The sequence below is a fragment of the Mus musculus genome, chromosome 9 (genome assembly GCF_000001635.26).
Source record: "Mus musculus strain C57BL/6J chromosome 9, GRCm38.p6 C57BL/6J".
Lineage (NCBI taxonomy): Eukaryota > Metazoa > Chordata > Mammalia > Rodentia > Muridae > Mus > Mus musculus.
Window position 1 is genome coordinate 108124434 of NC_000075.6, and position 20415 is coordinate 108144848.

At 51.2% G+C, this 20415-nt stretch overlaps 1 protein-coding gene and 1 long non-coding RNA gene across 4 annotated transcripts in view; one reads left to right on the forward strand and one right to left on the reverse strand.

The window, feature by feature from the left end:
- The window catches only part of Bsn (bassoon), a 94398-nt gene that overhangs the window by 28412 nt on the left and 45571 nt on the right, over positions 1-20415 (reverse strand). For both annotated transcript variants that reach the window (NM_007567.2, XM_006511634.4), the window contains exons 2-3: positions 14754-15162; positions 1257-2147 (exon numbers count right to left, since the gene is read on the reverse strand). In NM_007567.2, the coding sequence (NP_031593.2) occupies positions 1257-2147; positions 14754-15162 (1300 nt within the window). The remainder of the gene's footprint in view (positions 1-1256; positions 2148-14753; positions 15163-20415) is intronic.
- 4930447F24Rik (RIKEN cDNA 4930447F24 gene) lies at positions 9285-14134 on the forward strand. Of its 2 annotated transcripts, none has more exons than NR_126078.1 (3): positions 9285-9357; positions 12984-13133; positions 13231-14134. It is a non-coding gene; the product is annotated as an RIKEN cDNA 4930447F24 gene (long non-coding RNA). The 2 variants fall into 2 exon arrangements; NR_126077.1 differs by lacking the exon at positions 9285-9357 and adding an exon at positions 12422-12708.

Here is a 20415-nt window from a genome sequence, read left to right on the forward strand (position 1 = left end):
GTCCCACCTTGGGCTAGTGGTGGCTTGTGTCCCCTGTCCCATCAGCTATGCTTGACTCAACTGAACATCACACATGGCTTAGTGGCTGCCGCATGAAGGGTCCTTGGCCCAATAATCTGACACCACATACATCCTCTGGCTATGATGAGCCCATCAGATCATGCTTAGACATGCCAAAGGTAGCCATGGTAAAGTCACATGACTGGTCCTGGGCCAGAGAAGGAAGTAACGGGATTGGAGCATGAGCAGACACAGTCACAAGGCCCAGGGTAGTCCAGCTCTGCCTGGGTACCTCTATCTTTCAGGCCTTTCGGGGACTCCTGGTTTGACAAGCACACTGGCCTCACACCAGGCCTCTCTCTCCCTTCTACTTGGCTCTGCTCAGGTCCCAGTCCACATTCCTGGAGCAGGAACAGAGCAAAGAGTATCTTTGACCCTAGCTTTCCTTCAGCTTTCCTATGGGGGATGGGGGGCGGGTAGCATTTCTGAGCATCCTATCCCCTGGGAGAGCTCAAGCCTACCCAGGGGAAAACGTGGAGGAAAGGCCAGGACTTTGACAAGTTAACATGTACACTCATGACCTTAAGAGAGAGGGCTGAAACCAGACACCAGCTGGTGGGCTTGGAGCCTATCTCACTGTGAGAAACCTCAGCCCCCAGGGCTTTGGACCTAGCCTTCTGACACATGGGCCCTATGTCACTGTGAGAAGACCTTAGTCCCCAGGGCGTTGGACCTAGCCTTCTGACACATGGGCCCTATGTCACTGTGAGAAGACCTTAGTCCCCAGGGCGTTGGACCTAGCCTTCTGACACATGGGCCCTATGTCACTGTGAGAAGACCTTAGTCCCCAGGGCGTTGGACCTAGCCTTCTGACACGTGGGCCTTCACTTCCTACTTATGTGAGAATCATAGACCCAGAGAAGGATGGGACATCAGGATGAGGTTGGTGGCGTTCATCAAGGCGCTGGAAATGGGATGTCAGTTAAGACCTCCTAATCCAGGACTGGGCCTCACAGCTCTGGCCAGCTGGTGAGAACCAGTAGTGACCATTACCCCACCTACTGTGACAGTTCTGAGTAGGAGGCAGGAAGCAGATTATGACCTGTCTGTAGCATATGCTGTAACGTGGCCCTCTGACTCCAGGCTCTCAGTACCTGTCCTGGCTCCCTTGTCCCTCCTTTCCCTGCATTCCCTGCGTCCTCAACAAAGTTCAAAGAAACATGTTTGCCGCACTGCCCTCCCACTCGCCCTCTTACCTCCACCAGATGCGGTGTTGGGTTAAAGCCACACAGGTTGCACACCTGGAGCTTGCAGGCAGTGCAGGTGTTGTAGTTGGCTGGGCCCCTGCTACCCATGTTGAGCTCGGCTTGGCACAGTGGGCAGGCGGAGGCCCTTTCCTTCGGCATGGTCTTTGGCTTGGCAGCAGCCTTGGATGCTGCCTGGTGTTCTGCTCTGCCGTGCTTTGGACTGGCGGTTCCTCCAGTTTTTGCCAGGGCTCCAGGCCCTGATCCAGGACCCATTCTAGCCCCAGGCTCGGTTTTGGCTCCAGGTGTTGGCCCAGGCCCAGGCCCTGAGCCTGGGGGTCTTGGACCCGCCTCCTTGCTGGCATCACTGAAGACAATCTTGGGTTGCCCCTTGCTTGGGGAAGGCTGGCCCTGGGTGTCAGCCTCTGGCTGCACAGACATAAGGGTGCTCGCCTGGGTCAGCAGTGATGCTCCAAGGCCGAAGAGCTTCCCGGTGAGGCCTTCCTGGGTCTGTTCACCAGCACCAAGCCCAGAGGGCACTGTGGTGGCACTTTTGCCCTGGGCCTCTCCTGCAGGTGGCCTGGGCTCAGCTGTGGAAGGCTTGGTGGAGAGAGGGGGCTGAGGAGACACCCTTCCCACCTCTGGAGGGGCAGTTGCCTGGGTAGGCCCAGGCACTGAGGTGGCCCTGGCTGCTTCAGCCTGGCGGGGACCAGACTGTGTGGCCCCTGGGCCCCGAGGAGATCGCTCTTGCTCTGGCTTCCCCAGAGGCTGTTTGGCTGGGGAGTGGGCAGGAGACAGGGCCGGGGAGTGTAGCTGCTGCTGGCTCTTGGACCGAGGCGCAGTGGTCATGTCCATTCCTAGGGCCCTCTGCATCTGACAGTTCAAACAGAGCCACTCCTTCACCTGTGGGAGGAAACAGCAGTCAGCAGGGTGGTCGGGGTCAGAGTGCACAGGGCTCAGGCTGCTGCAGGGATGGAAGGTTCCCGAAGTCATTACCTGCACGGTCGACAGACAGACAGACCCACACTTGCTCGCACGTGCACGTACACAAACACCATGCATAATTACAAGTGAAGATTGACACGTGAGAGAGGAAAGCAGAAGAAATAAAAAGAAGCCATGGTATGACTCCTGTCCTGGAAGCTCTTGTATTCTCACGGAAGGGACAGATACAGAAGGAAAATTCTCCAGGGCAGAGTCAGCGAGAAACACAGACGAGACGTGACTGATTTAAGACTTTGAATTCTCTTTGAACTCAGAGGTTCTGCTATTGCTTGTTTTATGGTGTCCTTGGTCAAACCCAGGGCCTCATGCATGTTAGGTGAGTGCCACGCCTCCAACCACAAGACAAGGAAAATGGCACAATAATGGGTCAATCATTATCCTAGTTGATGTTCATGTTACAGACTTGTAGCTCCCCTTTGGCATGAACCTGTACAGGGATGGACGTGTGGTCATGCCACAGGCCAGGTCTGAGTCTTCCATGTCACCTGTGTACTAAAAGATTAGCAGAATAGACTTTTGTTTTGGACTTCCAGTCTCATAAGTAGATACTACCTTTTCTTGCCAAATGAAACCACATGTAAATCAGAGCACATCGCCCACAGACTCACACCCCTCTGAGGGCTCCCCAGCGTAGTAAGGAAGCCCTTCCCCACGACCTCACTAGCCACCCCAGCCTTGCCTTCTACCTGGCTTCTTTCCCTATCATCTTCCCTTGGTTGTCTCATCCCTGACACACCGGGCCTCCTGCTGTACCGAGTGATTCTCAAAGCTCACGAGGTCTCCAAGGCTGCAGTGGGTCTCTGTAGTTGTGGGGTGGCTTGTCAGTGAGGAGCCGGAGCTCAGGCATCCTGTCCCGGCAGCCCAAGAGCAGCACCCAAAGGTGGGGAAAATATCGTATTGTGGTGAGCACCCCCCTGTGCCAAGCACCCTGGAGGGCGTGTTCAGAGGTATTTATCCTCACAGCAGACGAAACAGGGTCTGAAATGGTTAGCAGTGTGCTCTTGTGGTCACCAGGGCAGAAACTATAGCTACAGACAAGAGCAACACTGGCAGCCCCATTTAACTCCTGATTCCCTGGGCCGGGCAGCCTGGAGCCCAGTGACTGCCAGTCTCACGTCTCTGATGGCCACTCAACATTGTAGAGGCCAAGTTCAGAGTCTAGAATCCATCCCTGCAGGGACTACAACATCCACCTCCCCAGAAGACCAAACCCGGCTCCAGAATCTAAGAAAAGTGAGGCGGAGGCAGCGCAGCCCCAGCTGGGAACTGTTAACCACTCTGTGCTCTTGAAAATCCAGTGTGGCTTTGCTCACCCTGGACGGAGAAAGCCATAGGAAAAACTGTCAGTCCCTGGTGTCTTCCTAGAAAGTTCATTTTAGGTGGGGAGGGGCTTATCAAAGTGAGGCTTCTGCGCCTCTGATGAGGGACTCCACAGGGGGATTTATGTTCTCACCAGGGCCTGTTCTCAGGCCACGCCCAATGTCCCCGTCCTGTTGTGAACCTACAGTAAGACTTCCTGGGATCTAGGAGGTAACTTCCCTGGTTTGGGACTTCAGGGTGACCCCCCTCCTCGGGTCTGGACAGAGCTAAACAGAGGCAATTGTTTAAAACCAAACCAAACCAAACCAAACCCAACCCAAACCCTGTACCAGCACCAGCGCCTCCCTTTCCTCAGCCCCGATCACCAAGGCTGTGCTGCAGGCATCTCACCTAAAATAGAACCTCTTCAAGAAATGGCTGAAACCTCAGTGACTCATCTGCCAGATGGGCGCAGCTATTTCTATCCAGCCTTTTCCAGACGGCGGCGAGGAGCCTTGACCGTGTCCTCCCCCAGTCCCTCCCGGGCTCAGGCTTAGGCAGATAGGACCTTGTTCCTGAGGCCTTTCGAGGAGGACCCTGGCAGACGGGGTTCTCTGTAACTTGCTAAGACTTTCTTTTCTACCTCCCAGGGGTTTGCTGGGAAAGGCCTGTCCTAGCCTCTTCTCCTTTCTCCAAGGTCCCTACCATGACAGAGATGACAGCTGTGCACCCCACCCACCTGTCCACCAGGGTACACAGGTACAATGCTGTGGGAGACACTCTGGCCTCAAGACCAGTGGCAACTGCAGCCTTCCTTAGCTGCATATCGTGACTCCTCATCAGGAAGCTGAGCCCAGGAGACGCCTGTGACTCTTAGGTACCCTCTAAGCTGTCCACCAGAATTAGAAGGACTAATTCTTCTGCTAGCATGACAAGAAAGCCCTTAGGGTCCTGCTGTCCTGACCAGACACTTGCCCAAGAGATGTGCACATCGCCTGCCTCACGCTCTTAGAGCCAAAAGCAGAGCTGGAGGTGCCTTCCTGGGCTGCCGTGAGGTGGATGACATCAACTTTCATCAACCTGACACTTCCTTCCAGCAGGGAAGCCCGCCCCACCATCTCAGAAGGTTGGCAGGCTCTTCCACGAACTCCCCAAGCCCCAGCCCAGTGTTGACTGAAGACGATAAAGAGGAAGAAGGCTCAGAGTGGTACGCAGGGTCAAGGTAGTTTGGGAGTGTGGCAGCAGAGGCTGCAGGCATGTATGTGACTTTCCACAGCTTGCCCACTCCACCAGGAGCATGCTGGGATCTGCAGAGGCATGGCTCCATGTGCTCCCTGGCTCCAAGAGGGCTTCATCTGGAAGAAGAGTCTCCCATCTGTTCCTTTATTCAAACTGTTCAGTGTGCAGAGTAACTAAGTAGCCTCCCAAGACCAGGCAGCAGGTTCTGTGGACCCTGAGTTGAATGAGAAGGTTCCGAGTGATCTGTTTGCAGCAGCCACTCCCGGCTGCTCCTTTACTGGTTCCTGGGGGCAGCAAGGGAAGGAGACATCTTCCCTGAGAAGAGCTTTAACACGATCACTCCTGACAAGGACCTCAGTGACCCATGACCTACCAGCGTCTATCAGTCTCAGGTAGGGTCCAGGCGTATTTGACACACCTGGCCTCACAGGGTGCTCCCAGGGAAAAAGGCTGCCAGAAAGCTCTAAGGGCCCCAGATGAAGCAGGTTCTCTGGCCACTTCCCTCCGCTAGGCTCTGTAGCAGAGAACAGGGCTTCAGATCTCCATCACTTAGCTCACCTTCCTGTGGAGAGCCACCTGCCTCCGAGCCCTTGCTGGAGAGTAGCATTCAGTGCTGGATCACTCGGCACTGACATCATGCCTCGTACTGAATTTGTGCTTTCCATTTTAAACATCACAGAAGTGGCTTATAAATGTGACTCCCCTGCTGCTACCAAAGCCAGAGGTCCCTGGGATGACCCCATGCCAGTAGGACTCCAGGCCTTTCTGGGCTGTGAGTCACTGGTCAGGTCTCATTAGGAGGGACAGCACTCCCATAACCCCTGTGATCAAGGAGAGGCCAGTGTCTGAGCTGGCCTAGACATTCACATAGCAATGGCGACCACCTGCCTCATCCAACACCCTCTGCTGCCCATCCACCATTCTTTGTGCTTCGCCAGTCTGCTGTGATCTCAGCCTATACAGAGGGTACCTCAGAACACAACGGGGAAGAACATATGACCCAGTCAGACATGACCCGCAGAAGGGGCCTGTGCCAACCCAGAGATCTGAGGAGGGTTCCAGGAGTGTGCCCCAAATCTCAGGGTCTGTCTGTGATGGTGGAGAATGGAGTCATTGCCTGAGGCTGGAAGGTCTCACTAGCCTAGAACTCTGAGAAGGCTCTGAAAGTCTCCCTTCCCACCCTAGCTGATCTTAGGTCTCTTCCCTCTCTCCACGCACTCCTCTCAGTCCCAGAGAGGCTGCACTGCTTGAACTTGCCTAAGCTTCTCTTTTGTAAATCCCCAGGAGCGTTGGAGTTCATCTCCTGGCTCCAGTCTCTCCTCTTGAATTTTGTTGGTTTCCAGGTGTCGTCATCTTGGCCCTTCCTTATCGTAAGTCCTTGCCTCCTGCCCCCCAGACACCACTGACCTGACTTTCACTGTTACCGCAGAAGATCCACAGTCCCCATGGGCTTGACCCAGCTCTCCAAAGCTCACTGAATGGTACACTTAAACTCTGTAAATGTCATCATATGTAGATTTTACCTAAAATAACCTACAGTAAATACTGAATCCTACTTAACGGTGATACGCCTGCTGCAGTGGTCGGTGTGAAGTCCACTGTATCTGCACCACACTTTGAAAACCAACAAAGAAATTAGATGAATGGACAGATGACCAGACAGAGGGATGGACAGGAAGACAGAAGGACAGAGATATGATAAAGTTATGAGAAAACCATGCACGGTGGTGTATGTCTTTAATCCCAGCACTGGGAGGCAGAGGTAGGCAGATATCAGCCTGGTCTACAGAGTGGTTCCAGGACAGTCAGGACTACATAGTGAGATCCTGACTCAAATAGCCAAAAAGCCAAGCCAAGCCAAGCCAAGCCAAACCAAACCAAACCAAACCAAACCAAACCAAACCAAACCAAACCAGACAAAACCAACAAAACAACCTCCCACCCCCCCAACAAAACCCCAGGAGAGTCACAGGCTAATTAAAGATTCAGGTAACAGATCTGAGAGTTTTCCTTATACAATTCTTTCAACTTTCCTGTGGGTTTATATTTTCCCATGATGCAGTATTGAGAAGGACACGCTACTGTCACAGAGCTGAGCTCCTCCACTGCTCTCCTAGTGTCTTTTAGTTGGATTGTAGGGTTTGCTTGTATATTCTGGATATATCAACTACTTACTAGGTATAAGTCTGGCAATTATTTTCTCTCAAACATCTTTTCCTTTTTTTTTTTTTTAAAGATTTATTTATTTATTATATGTAAAGTACATTGTAGCTGTCTTCAGACACTCCAGAAGAGGGCATCAGATCTCGTTACAGATGGTTGTGAGCCGCCATGTGGTTGCTGGGAATTGAAATCAGGACCTTCGGAAGAGCAGTCTTAACCACTGACCCATCTCTCCAGCCTTCTCTCAAACATCTTAAATTTTCATCCAGTCTGATCTGTCTTTCTCTCTATTGACTGTGCCTTTGGTGTCTAAGATAAGAAACCACAGGCAAGTCCAAAGTTGGAAGGGCTTGTCCTGTATTTCTTCTTAAGAGCTTTCCAGCGTCACCTTGTATATGTAAGTGTCTCGCTCACTCTGGGTTAAGGGTTATGTATGGCTGCTGTAAGGGTCCAGCTTTATTCTACTGCTTGTGGAGACCCAACCTTCCCAGCATCATTTGGCTTTCTCCATTCAAAGTTCTTGTACTTCTTGACAAAGATCATTTTATCTTGAGCTTGGAGTGTAACTAATTAGCAAAATACTTAGTATCTACTACCTAGGCCCTGGGTTGAATCCCAGAAACACACACACACACACACACACACACACACACACACACACACAGAGAGACAGAGGCAGACAGACAGACAGACATAATAATCATGTAAATGTATATGTGAAATTTGGGAGATTTGGGGGTTTTGTTGTTGTTCTGATTTTGTTTTTTCTTTTCCTTTCTTTCTTTCCTTTCCTTTCCTTTTCTCTTTTTACATAGGGTTTCTCTCTGTGGTAGCGCTGGCTGTCCTGGCACTAACTTTGTAGACCAGGCTGGTCTTGAACTGAGAAATCTGCTTGCCTCTGCCTGGAGACTGGTGGGATTAAAGATGAGCATCCTGTGCCTAGCTTGATTTTGTGTTTATTTACCTTTTTGAGTCAGGATCTCACTTTTTCTTGTTTGAAATTTTTTTTATTTACTCTTATGTGTGTGTGCACATGCACAGTACTTGTGGAGAGCAGAAGAGGGCATCGAATCTCCAGGAGCTGGAGTTACAGGCAGCTATGCCACCCGATCCCAGTACTGAGAACTGAACCCTGGTCCTCTGGAAGAGCAGCAAGTGCTCTTAACCACAAAGCCATCACTCCAGTCCCCTCCAACTTGGTTGTGTGTGTGTGTGGTTTTTTTTTTTTTTTTTTTTTTTTTTTTTTTTTTTTTTTTTTGGCAAGTTTGCTCTGACTACTTGAGGGTCTGTGTGTGCCTGTGTGGGCATGTATCACAGCTTTTGCAAGAACCAGTTTTCTTCTACCCTGTAGGTCCTGGGAGTTGAACTCGGTCCATCAGGTTTGGCAGCAAGTAACTTTACCCACTGAGCCATCTCATCCCCCCTTTTCTTGGCCGTCTTTACTCCACTGTCTCTGTCCTGTTTCACTTGGCTTTACATATAACAATATACGATTTAGGGCTGGTGAGATGGCTCAGTGGGTAAGAGCACCCGACTGCTCTTCCGAAGGTCGGAAGTTCAAATCCCAGCAACCACATGGTGGCTCACAACCACCCGTAATGAGATCCGATGCCCTCTTCTGGTGCGTCTGAAGACAGCTACAGTGTACTTTACATATAATAAATAAATAAATAAATAAATCTTTAAAAAAAAACAATATATGATTTAGTGGTGAGCTGCATTGTTCTGCTCTGGATCCTTCCCATTCCTGTTTGGTTGATGCCTAGGCTCTTCAGTGCCAGCACTCCATGCCTGATGGCCTCAGCCACAAAACAGCCCATGCAACAGCACTCTTGTCTCTCCCGTGTCTCTGCTCTCCATCCTACAGATACAGTTAAGGTCGGCCCTGTCTCCAGAAAACAGGCAGCCTGGGGCCGCGTTCTAACACCAGGGCTGGCTGCCTAAGAGCTCCTAGAAGCTTGGAGGACTTTCCCCTGTTGACTGAATGGTTTTGCTGTTGCTGTTATTTTTTAATCAGGGGGGCTTCTATAAGGCAAATGGCCTAAGGACTAGGCACATGGTGGCTAAGATCCCTTTCCTGCCCCAGCCTGCCTGGAGGTCCACTTCCACTTTATTTAGGGTTAGAGGGAAGCACTGTAGTCATCTCCTCCTGGAGGAGGCCTCATCCCATGCCTTTAGGACACCTGTGCCTCATTTGAATCTGGCCCAAACAGCAGTGTGGCCTGGATGGGGCAGAGGAAAGGGGACAGGCTGCTGGCTAGGGCTGAGGACTCTGTGCTGCTCATAGCTCCACCCCCAGGCCATCTGGTGTCCTGGCCTTTGCTGGAAGCAGTGGGATGCAGACATTAAAGGGAGAGGCTTAGACCATTACATTGGCTCCCTTCCTTCTTTGCACAACCCACCTTCGGTAAGCATCCAAGCCCAGGGCTTGTCATGAGGTTAAGGATGGGGGCAGTAAGTTAGACCTGCCTGCCTGCCTCTGCCTCTGCCTCTGCCTCTGCCTCTCTGCCTCTGCCTCTCTGCCTCTGCCTCTCTGCCTCTGCCTCTGCCTCTGCCTCTGCCTCTGCCTCTGCCTCTGCCTCTGCCTCTGCCTCTCTGCCTCTCTGCCTCTCTGCCTCTCTGCCTCTCTGCCTCTCTGCCTCTCTGCCTCTCTGCCTCTCTGCCTCTCTGCCTCTCTGCCTCTCTGCCTCTCTGCCTCTCTGCCTCTCTGCCTCTCTGCCTCTCTGCCTCTCTGCCTCTCTGCCTCTCTGCCTCTCTGCCTCTCTGCCTCTCTGCCTCTCTGCCTCTCTGCCTCTCTGCCTCTCTCTCTGCCTCTCTGCCTCTCTCTCTGCCTCTCCTGCCTCTCTGCCTCTCTGCCTCTCTGCCTCTCTCTCTGCCTCTCTGCCTCTCTGCCTCTCTCTCTGCCTCTCTGCCTCTCTCTCTGCCTCTCTGCCTCTCTCTCTGCCTCTCTGCCTCTCTCTCTGCCTCTCTGCCTCTCTCTCTGCCTCTCTGCCTCTCTCTCTGCCTCTCTGCCTCTCTCTCTGCCTCTCTGCCTCTCTCTCTGCCTCTCTGCCTCTCTCTCTGCCTCTCTGCCTCTCTGCCTCTCTCCCTCTCTGCCTCTCTCCCTCTCTGCCTCTCTCCCTCTCTGCCTCTCTCCCTCTCTGCCTCCCTCTCTGCCTCTCTGCCTCTCTGCCTCTCTGCCTCTCTGCCTCTCTGCCTCTCTGCCTCTCTGCCTCTCTGCCTCTCTGCCTCTCTGCCTCTCTGCCTCTCTGCCTCTCTGCCTCTCTGCCTCTCTGCCTCTCTGCCTCTCTCTCTGCCTCTCTGCCTCTCTCTCTGCCTCTCTCTCTGCCTCTCTCTCTGCCTCTCTCTCTGCCTCTCTCTCTGCCTCTCTCTCTGCCTCTCTGCCTCTCTGCCTCTCTGCCTCTCTGCCTCTCTGCCTCTCTGCCTCTCTGCCTCTCTGCCTCTCTGCCTCTCTGCCTCTCTGCCTCTCTGCCTCTCTGCCTCTGCCTCTGCCTCTGCCTCAGCAACGGCTAAGCCTGGAGTAGATAAGGTCCTGACCATACTCTTTCCTCTAGTGTTTTATTTACATTTTCAAACAGTTTTCTTTGTTTACTCTGTGTGTGTGTGTGTCTGTGTGTATGTGTGTCTGTCTATGTGTCTGTGTGTGTGTGTGTGTGTGTGTGTGTGTGTATGCATGTGTCTGTGTGTATGTGTATATGTGTGTGTCTGTCTATGTGTGTCTGTATGTGTCTGTGTGTGTCTTTATGTGTGTCTGTGTGTCTGTCTGTGTCTGTGTGTTTGTCTGTCTCTCTGTGTGTATGTGTGTGTGTATGTATGTGTGTCTGTATGTGTATCTGTCTGTGTGTCTGTCTGTGTGTCTGTCTGTATGTCTGTGTCTGTATTTGTGTCTGTCTGTGTGTGTTTGTGTGTGTCTGTGTGTGTTTATGTGTGTTTATGTGTGTCTATGTGTGTGTCTGTCTCTGTGGTGTCTTTGTGTGTGTGTTGTCATGGCTTGTGTTTGGAGATCAAAGAACAATTTCTGCCCTTCCTCCATGCAGCTCCTGGGGGCTGAACTCAAGTTGTCAGGCTTGGCATCAAGTGGCTTTACCTGCTGAGCCATCTCATCAGCCTGGTAATTTTCTCAAGTGGAGTTTGAAGTGAATCTATCTCTGGGCCAGCCAGGGTAAAACAGAGAAACCCTGTCTGGGTTTGGGCTAGCAGCCCTCACACCCCTGGTAGGAGAAGAACAGAGGAGGAGGAAGAGGAGGAGAAGGAGGAGAAGAAGGAGGAGGAGGAGAAGAAGGAAAAGGAGAAGGAGAAGGAGAAGGAGAAGGAGAAGGAGAAGGAGAAGGAGAAGAAGGAGAAGAAGAAGAAGAAGAAGAAGAAGAAGAAGAAGAAGAAGAAGAGAAAGAAAGAGAGAAGAGAAGACAAGGAGAAGCACTTCCCCATTTCCCATCCCCGGCTCTGAATGTTAGCGTCTCTGGCCTCTGGTTGCCAATGTGATATCAGAGCAAGGGTTTCTTATGTGTGGTAAAAACAGAACTGATGCCAAAATGAAACCCTCTACATGGTCTTTTGGCAGAGTTCCTAACAGGTGAAATCTTTGTAATTTAAAAAAAATTTTTTTCAAGACAGGGTTTCTCTGTGTAGCCCTGGCTGTCCTGGAACTCACTATGTAGACCAGGCTGGTCTCGAACTCAGAAATCTGCCTGCCTCTGCCTCCCGAGTGCTGGGATTAAAGGCTTCGCCACCACGCCCCGCTGAAGGTTTTTTTTTTTTTTAATTTTTTTTTTATTTTTTTTCATTTATTTATTTACTATATGTAAGTACACTGTAGCTGTCTTCAGATACCCCAGAAGAGGGCATCAGATCTCATTATGGATGGTTGTGAGCCACCATGTGGTTGCTGGGATTTGAACTCAGGACCTTTGGAAGAGCAGTCAGTACTCTTACTCACTAAGCCATCTCACCAGCCCTGAAGGTTTATTTTTATTTCACATTTTTTCCTTGTAAGCACTTCAGTGCACCATGTATACGCAATACCCATGAAGGCCAGAAGAGGGCATCAGATTTCCTAGGAACTGGAATTATAGATGGTTGTGAGCTGCCTTGTGGGTACTTGGAACAACCCAGGCCCTCTGCTCTTGTGTCAAGCAGAAGTACTCTTAACTGTTAAGCCATCTCTCCAACCCTCAGGTGAAATTCTTTACCTGCCCTGAACTGAAAAAAAAAAAATCCAAAAAGACTTGACCTTTTTCCAGAGGAGTGACTAGCCTAGACTGAGTTAGAGGTATGCAAACGAGTGGTTTTCCAGGAAAGATGAAACAGATGGGCGAGCAAAGCCTGCAGAGTTGTCTCCTCTTCACATCAAGGTATGACCCAGGAGGTGGCTCTGCTTTCAGCATGTGACAGAGGACAATGACACCAATGTGACCATTGTGCTTTGCCGCTCCTCAGGAAACTGTGCCAAGGTTAAGCTTTCCTTGACAGGAATACCCCTGAAATCCAGCTCCAAGAAAGCAAAGATCTCATCTGGAGGCCCCAGCAGAATAGACCGTCGCTGGGCATGGGCCTGTGGAACAGAGTAAGACAGCATTTTTCCAGTGGGGAGTTGCGGACTGGCAGCTCCACCCATGCTCTGTAGAAGCAAGCCTGGGAGAGGCTGCCAACTTTCATCACTGTCTTAGAGCCCTGGATGCCCCAAGGATGCCAAAAGCTTGTGCTAAAGGACCACTTGACTCATCCAGCCCAGCATTGGTTTGAAGTATTTGGCCAAGAGGTTTGTTCTCCACCAAATACTGACAATTTGCAGTAAGTTTGAGGCCCTCTTTCCTTCTGGCCCTGAGCCCCAGCTTCCGCCCAGCACAACGAGGCAGATGGACTGAGAGTCTCCAGGTCCTCCTACTCTGCTGTTTTTCTAGGCACAGTTAAAGGCTGGCTCCCTTCCCATCTCTCTAAAGGTTCTGGGCTTGGAGGAAGTGGCTAAGGCTGTGGCATAAGGGGTGCTGGGATACGCACCACGTGCGGTTCTTTCTTCTCACCCACCCCACCTAGGGCTGCAGCACAAGAGAGCATCTCATGGAGTTGGGAACCCAGGGGGTTCACGATGAGGGGCCATCCCACAGAAACATGGGCCATCCACCAAGTCTTCCTGCTCCCGGGAGGCCAGGAGCTTGTGGCTTCTCAGGCGGTAGGATCAAACAGGTGAGCTTCCCCTCTTTTGATCACACTTTTCCCAATATGGAACAGCTAACACTTACTTAACTGATCGGCGCGGGGCTGGGTCTGTTTCTAATCACAGATGCAGTAATCACGAGCGTGCACGCCTCCTCAGGAAGCCCCCACATTCCAGGAGCAGCTCCAAACGCACTGAGTCATCGCCTCCTGCCTCGGCATCTCGCACGTACCTCTCGCAAACCACACGTCCCACACCCACAGCACCTCATGCTGGCATATATAGACCCTGACCTGCTAACAGTCATTCTCACTTATCCCCCTCCCACACGGTCCAAACAACTCCAGCTGCCGAGAATCCCAGTGCTGCCTGCAGAGGCTACCCGGTGTCCTGTCCAATTCAGAGTCTTTGTGGGGAGAAGATGAGACTTCTATGGGTCACCCTGTAGGAATACAAGGATGCCAGAAAACCCATTCATTGTATTTCAAAAGTATGGCTTTCCCTTAGCTAACACATGGGAGCCCCCAAAAGCTCTGTTAGGCAACCCCTCCAACACAGAGAAATCCTGAACAAAGCTACGATGGCGATGTGAATCCATAGTTCTTTGGGGGCAAAAGGAGGCTAAACTCATGAATATCGTCCTGTAGCATAGCTTGCTGGGAGAATAGGACGTGGATACCTTGTGAATGCCTGGTCTCTACCACAAAATTGGAGGACAGACTAGTCCACCACCTTAGACGCCCAGACAACTGGAACTGAACCCAGAGAGGAGCTGTCCAGACCCCTGCTAGAAGGCGTTCCCAGGTCCTCCTAGAAATCTGGTCCTCTTATGAGAGTCTCTCTGCAGGACTGTCAAGGAGAGAGGCAGGCCCATAGCTAGGGAAGCTTGCCTTCTCCTCCCATCCTCCCACCCCTCAGCCCCAAGCCCAGAGGAGTGTATGGTCATCTCTACTGGAGGAGCCACTGGAAGATCGTGTCCTTTTCTTTTGCCCTCTCCAAGGCGTAATTAAACCAGTTTCTTTTGAATTTCTATTCTGAGATTCTAAGTTTGTGGATTGGTTGGTTTGTTTTATTTGGTTTGGTTTGGTTTTTTGAGACAGGGTTTCTCTGTGTAGCCCTGGCTGTCCTGGAACTCACTCTATAGACCAGGCTGGCCTTGAACTCCTGATTCTCCTGCCTCTGCCTCTTGATTGCTAGGGTTAAAGCCATGTGCCACACCACCAGGTTAAAAGTATTTATTTGTATGAGTATGGTTGTTTTCCTGCATGGATGTCTCTGTGCATCCTGGGTGGAGAGGGCATTGGAGCCCCTGGGACTGGAATACAGATGATTGTGAGCCACTCTGTGGGTGCTAGGAACTGGACCCCAGTCCTCTGGAAGAACAGATGGTGTTCTTAACTGTGGAGTCCTTGCTCCAGCCCCTTCTAAGTTTTTAGGGTACAGGAATCTCTCAGGAGACCTGGGGTCAGACCTTGTCCTCTGATTCCACATCCTGGAACCACCACCAATACTCTCCCCACCCCATCAGGATTCATGGGCACTGGTGGGGAAGGGAGATAGCCCTGATTGAGGTTGGTAGAAGGAAGGGAAGGAAGCAGAGGAGAGATGCTGAGACAGTGGTCAGACACAGGTGGCACTGAGGTCCTTACCTGGGTGAGGTGAGGGTTGGGGTTGAACCCACATTGGTTGCAGACCTTGTTGTGACACTGGGTGCAGGTGTTGAAGTTTGGCTGGCTGGGGGTTGATGTGAGGTCCGAGGTCTTGCATATTGGACACAGGGTGCTGCTGGGAAGAGGGGCAATCTGGGGGACAGAGTAGGGTGACGTGGGAGTGCTGCCTCTGTCCGGTGACACCGAGGGGGACCGTCCTGATCTCTGTGTCCTGCTGTCTACCTGCAGCGTCCTGCGGGGACTTTCGGCCTCCTGGCCTGATGGGCCTTGGGCCCTTGTCTCTCGGGGGCTCTCTCGGCCAGGAGCAGTAGCAGATGCTTGCTTTGGGGTTGGAGAAGTTGTTCTCTGGCTGCCCAGGGGCTCTTTGGGGTCCAGTCTCCGGGGAACACTGAAATGACATTTAAAACGGTTGTTAGAGACACATCTTATAGAATTAGCTTACATAGGTCCCTTCCAACCAAAGTGACCCCAGGTCCCATCACTGTCCTTTCTCTTGCACAGTGATAGCGTCACAGTTGCTATTTACTGTACCCTGTGCTCCAGCCCTGACAAGCTCCTTGGCATCGGGCCATATGGCAGATGGACATGACTGTCCCTCTTTCACACGCTGAGAAAGAGCAGATTCTAGTCGGTGATCTAGCAGTGCATCTAATGTGCGTGGACTTCTTTGTTTGACAGAGGGTCTCATGTAGCCCAGGCTTGCCTTAAACTCACTCTGTAGCTAAAAATGACCCTGAATTTCTGATTCCCTGGCTCTACTTCTAAAGAACCAGGATTACAGGTAGGCACCACTATACCCAATTTATAAGTGCCAGGACTCTGCATACATTAGGCAACTATTCTACCAACTGAGCCACACCCTTAGCCCTAGGACTGCACTTTTGAGCTTCATTTTTATTTCTGCATGTTGGTGTTTTGCTTGTATGTGTATGCCTGTGCACTACTTGTAGGGAGTACACGCAGAGGCCAGAAGAGGGCACTGGATCTCCGGGTGTAAGCAGCCATGTGGGTACTAGGACTCAAATCCAGGTCCTCTGGAAAAGCAGCCAGTGCTCTTAACCCGATGTGGCTTTTTGCGTTCACCCTCTTTCACATTGGAAAAGACATAAATTAGCAGAAACAAACTTAAGTTGGTCCAAAGAAGGAACTCAGGGGATTGGATTTTAGCCTGAACATTTCTTTTACCTCGTGGGTCTACCCAGCTCTACAGACAGGTCATTCTGGAAGGGACGTGGTACCAGGCACATTGGGGCCTCCTTGTGGCCTGTATTCCTTGGGTGGCTGCTGACAGCCACAGGACTTGTGGAGACACTGGGAAAGTTTCATTTCTGTAGCCCACTTTGGCCTCAAACTCCTGGCTCTGCCCCCCACTAAGATTAGGTGTGAACTATAGAACCTGTGACTGGCTCAAAGTGACTTTGAACTCAACATTGTATCACAAGTTACTGGTTCCTTAGAAACGCTGTGCATACTAAGGGCCTGGCACAAACTGGCACAAACCTAGAAGGCCTGTGGCTGGTTTGCTCCTTGCTGCACCCCAGGGCCCAGCACGGTGCTCCACACAGCGGATAGTCACTGGGCACACAAAAATGAACGGAAAGATGTGTGAATGGTTTGGCGAGCTCAGGAAGCCGGGGCCCAATCAGTCAGCGATGCCGTCCAGTTATGAGCATTTCATAAGGAGTTTGCTTAGCAACAGACTCACAGATTAGCAATGGAGACATAGACTCTAACAACAGGCTTCCTTCTTTCTGCCTGCCTCTCTTTCAGTTGTTTACACTGACCTTGGTTCTAGGTCCTTTGACCTGTTTTTTTGATCTTACGGGCATACCCAACCTTCACACTACGGACAACGGCTGAGGAGAGTTAATGAATTCAGCCCAGCACAAAAAGAACAAGCTTATTTCAAACATTCCGAGATTCCCATTGTGAATGGGGGTGGGGGCACTTGACTGGTTCCTGACTAAACTTTTTTGATGGCAACATGATATGGCAACGTTAAAGGGTGGGACGCACCTGAGGCTCTTGAGTTCCTACGAGGCGGGTCAAGCCTCCAGGTGCGCACATGGTTACTCTTTACATACATACATATTTTATAAGTCTTCTTATAGTCTTTATGAATACCTACTCAATATTTAATTAAAATGAATTTTTCAAAAAGCAAATCAGACACGGATCCAATCCTCAGTCTAGGTTAGAGACAGATGTGTAAACAAATCACTACCGGACATACCGCCACGGTCAAAAGGAAGGTGAGGAGAGCTCTACACTAAAGGACAAGCTGCTCTCCCTGAGGTGAAAGAGCAAGCTAGACTTAAGGAAGGCTCAGAGGCTGTCAGAGCATGCTCAGCATGGCAGAGGAAGGCACAAGAGTGTCGTGTGCAAACCAGTATCACGCCCACCACCTAGAACCGCTCCTGACAGCATCTTTGGATGACTTGAATTCATTGGGAAGCTCAAACGGAACATAGGGAGGGCCGGGACAACAGGGCCTTTAAGGTCTCCCAACGCAGGTGCATTTGGGCCCTGTGCCACAGAGAGGACGATGTGATGGAGGAAGGGAATCCAGTGAGGAGGAAGCAATAGCTTAGGAGACGATCTATAGAATTGGAGGGAGGAAAGATCCAACAAAAGACATCATTGCTGCTTTTCCCTCCCGTGGGGAATACAGAGCAGAAAGCCAGTCAGGGCTGAGGAGTGCAAAAGCAAAACCGAGTTTGGATTTGGTTGTGTTGAAGATTGGAGGGGGGCGGGGATCTTACCATTTAGGTCTAGGTAGTTTTATGTAAGAGAGTGAGTTCAGGTCACAGGCAATTCTCCAGAGCAGAGGTCACCCAAAGAGCAGTGGCCCAGGAAAGCAGGCGGGGTCCAACAGCATTCATGGGCTCAGAGGAAAGCCCAGAAAAAAAGGCAGAACAAAATGACCCCATATAGGTGGCCTTAGTGGCACACATCTTTAATCCCAGCACTCTGGAGGCAGAGGCAGGCGGATCACTGTGAATTTGAGGCCAGCCTGGTCTACAGAGAGAGTTCCAGGACAGCCAGGGCTACAAAGTGAGACCTTATGTCAGAAAAAGGAAGGAAAAAAGGAAGGGAGGGAGAGAGGGAGGGAGGGAGGGAGGGAGAGAGGGAGGGAGGGAGGGAGGGAAAGAGGAAATGACCACAGAGGGTTAGAAAGGCTCCCATACTGGACAGCAGCCAACAGTGAAATGTGGGGAGGGTGGGAAAAAGTCAAATGGAGTCTATTCCTCCGAGGCTGAGTTGCAGGAGAAAATGGCTGCTCCTATAAAGCCCATACAACCATACCATGGCAGCCCAAGGTCTCCCCAGACTCGGTACAGTTCTTCCTCCTGCTTAACGAAGGTCCCTCCATGATGGAGCTCAAGAGTCATGACTATTTAGATCCCAGGACAACTCAAGCAGCAGGGACAGCCTGAGGACAGAGGAAGTAAGACCTAGGAGGTCTGCCTTCATGGACAGACATCTCCACCAAAACGTGACTGCTGGAAGCAAGGAAAAAGAAAGGGAGACGTCCACATGCAAGACCATCCTGCCCCATGAAAGACCCGACCTTCGCACACAGGACACCAGTGAAACCCCCGGCCCTTCACTCCCAGCAGCCTTAGGGAGCCTGTGTCTTGGGAAGTGCGGGGATAAGGATAAAATGAAAGGAAGAAAGGCAGATACTTCTACAAAGAAAGGCACAGAGGGTCAGTCTGCAGAGAGGGCAGATAGAAAGGGGCGGCTGGAAGCCAACAGGGAAAACTAAAAATGCCTGCTTTTTTTTTCCTTAGATTTTTATTTTATGTGTCTGACCTTTTTATCTGCATGCATGTATATGTACCACGTGCACGACTGGTGCCCAAGAAGGCCAGAAGGGGGCATGAGATACCCTGGAACTGTAGTAAAGGGTGGTTGTGAGCCACCATGTGGGTACTGGGAACAAAACCTGGGTCTTCTGCAAGAGTAGCAAGCTCTCTTAATCGCTGAGCCATCCCTCCAGCTACAAAAGATAAATGCATGTGAAAGATGGCAAAGCAAGGCCAAGGATATGAAAAACGCTCTTTTCTCTCAGCTTTCCTTCCTTTCAACATTTAGGACCACTAACTGCTCACCAATAACGTTAGCCCAACCCTGTTTGTCAAGGCAGGGAGGAACCCTTGACTCCTTTCAGGAAGGGCACAAAGCCAACCAGCCTCGCTCTCCCTCACCAGACCTAAGAAGTTTTGTGGCTTTCTGTCCCATCCACACCCACCATTAGGAGACATAATCCGTAGTGCATTGGTCAGAGAGGCAAACAACTAATTTGTTTGAATGGCTGAAAAATGCTGCAGACACCAGGTCACAGCCAGGTAACCTGGGACAGAGGTGACTGCCTGGTCCACAGTGGGAAGCAGCCAGAAGCCAGAAGCCAGAAGTCTGGGTATTGTGATCAGCAAGGGCCTGCTAGCACTGGAGTCTCCAGGAAAGAAGTGCAGGCAGGAGTGGAGCCAGGGTGGAGGCAGAAGGAGACCATGCTGTGGGCCCCACATGGCAGCATCCAGAGCATGCCCCACCCTCTCCTTCAGGTGAAAGAGAGATGACTCAAATTAATAAGCCATCTCTGTCTGTCAGGAGGTGGGGTACCTTAAAGATACTCTCTATAAGTCAGAGCAGCCGGAAGAACCCCACAGCTTCAAATAAGGCTTTCAAACATTCATGGCTGACCTTTCAGTAATGGGCAATTAGAGGCGGACAAACACAGTGGGACCCCCACCTTTGGGGCCATCCAAGCGTTCTCCGGGCGCGCCGGCAGAGAAGCAAAGGTTGTGCAATGGTGGGCGCCAGGGTGCAGCGCCTGGATTCTGCAGCCCCTCCCTCAGGAGTGGGTCCCAGTTCCCACATAGGAAACACCTCCTTAGTCAGTCTGCAGGCCAGAGGCTGCCTGCATTTTTTTTTTTTTTGATCATGCGATCCTGTCAGTAATATGTTTCTGCATTCCCAACATATAAATATTTATCTATAGTTACTGATAAAATCCTTCCCCCCACCCCAAACACCATAGGAAGGTTTTAGAGGATGGTTGATAGAAAATTAACCTAAGAGGTCTGGGGGTGCAGCTCAGCCGGTGGCTGTCATCTCCGTACTCTGGGGGTATGGGCAGGAAGATCCGAAGGTCAAGGTCACCCCTGGCTACAAGGATGACTTGAGACTAGCCTGGGCTAGAAAAAAAGGGGACATAAATAGTATTCAGATTTTCCCCTTTGTTCCACCTCCTACCCAACATGTGCCCTAGTTTAGAAGCCACCGCTGAGGAAACTCGTAAACGCCCAGTCGCCAGTCTTTTTTAAGATTGTATTTTTAGGTAGGTAGGTGTGTGTGTGTGTGTGTGTGTGTGTGTGTGTGTGTGTGTGTGCCCGCACGAGCTCAAGTGTGTTGAATGCAGTACTCTCAGAGGCTTGAAGTGTGGTGGTTTGAATAATGCCCCGCCCCACCCTGCCCCGCCCGTGGGCTCACATATTTGAAGCGTTAGTTATGAGGGAGTGAGTGGCTCTGAGAGAAGGACTAGGAGGCGTGGCCTTGTTGGAGTAAGTGTGTCTGTGTGTCTCTTCACAGCAATAGAACACTGACTAAGGCAGGAACCGAGGTGGCAAAGGCCGCT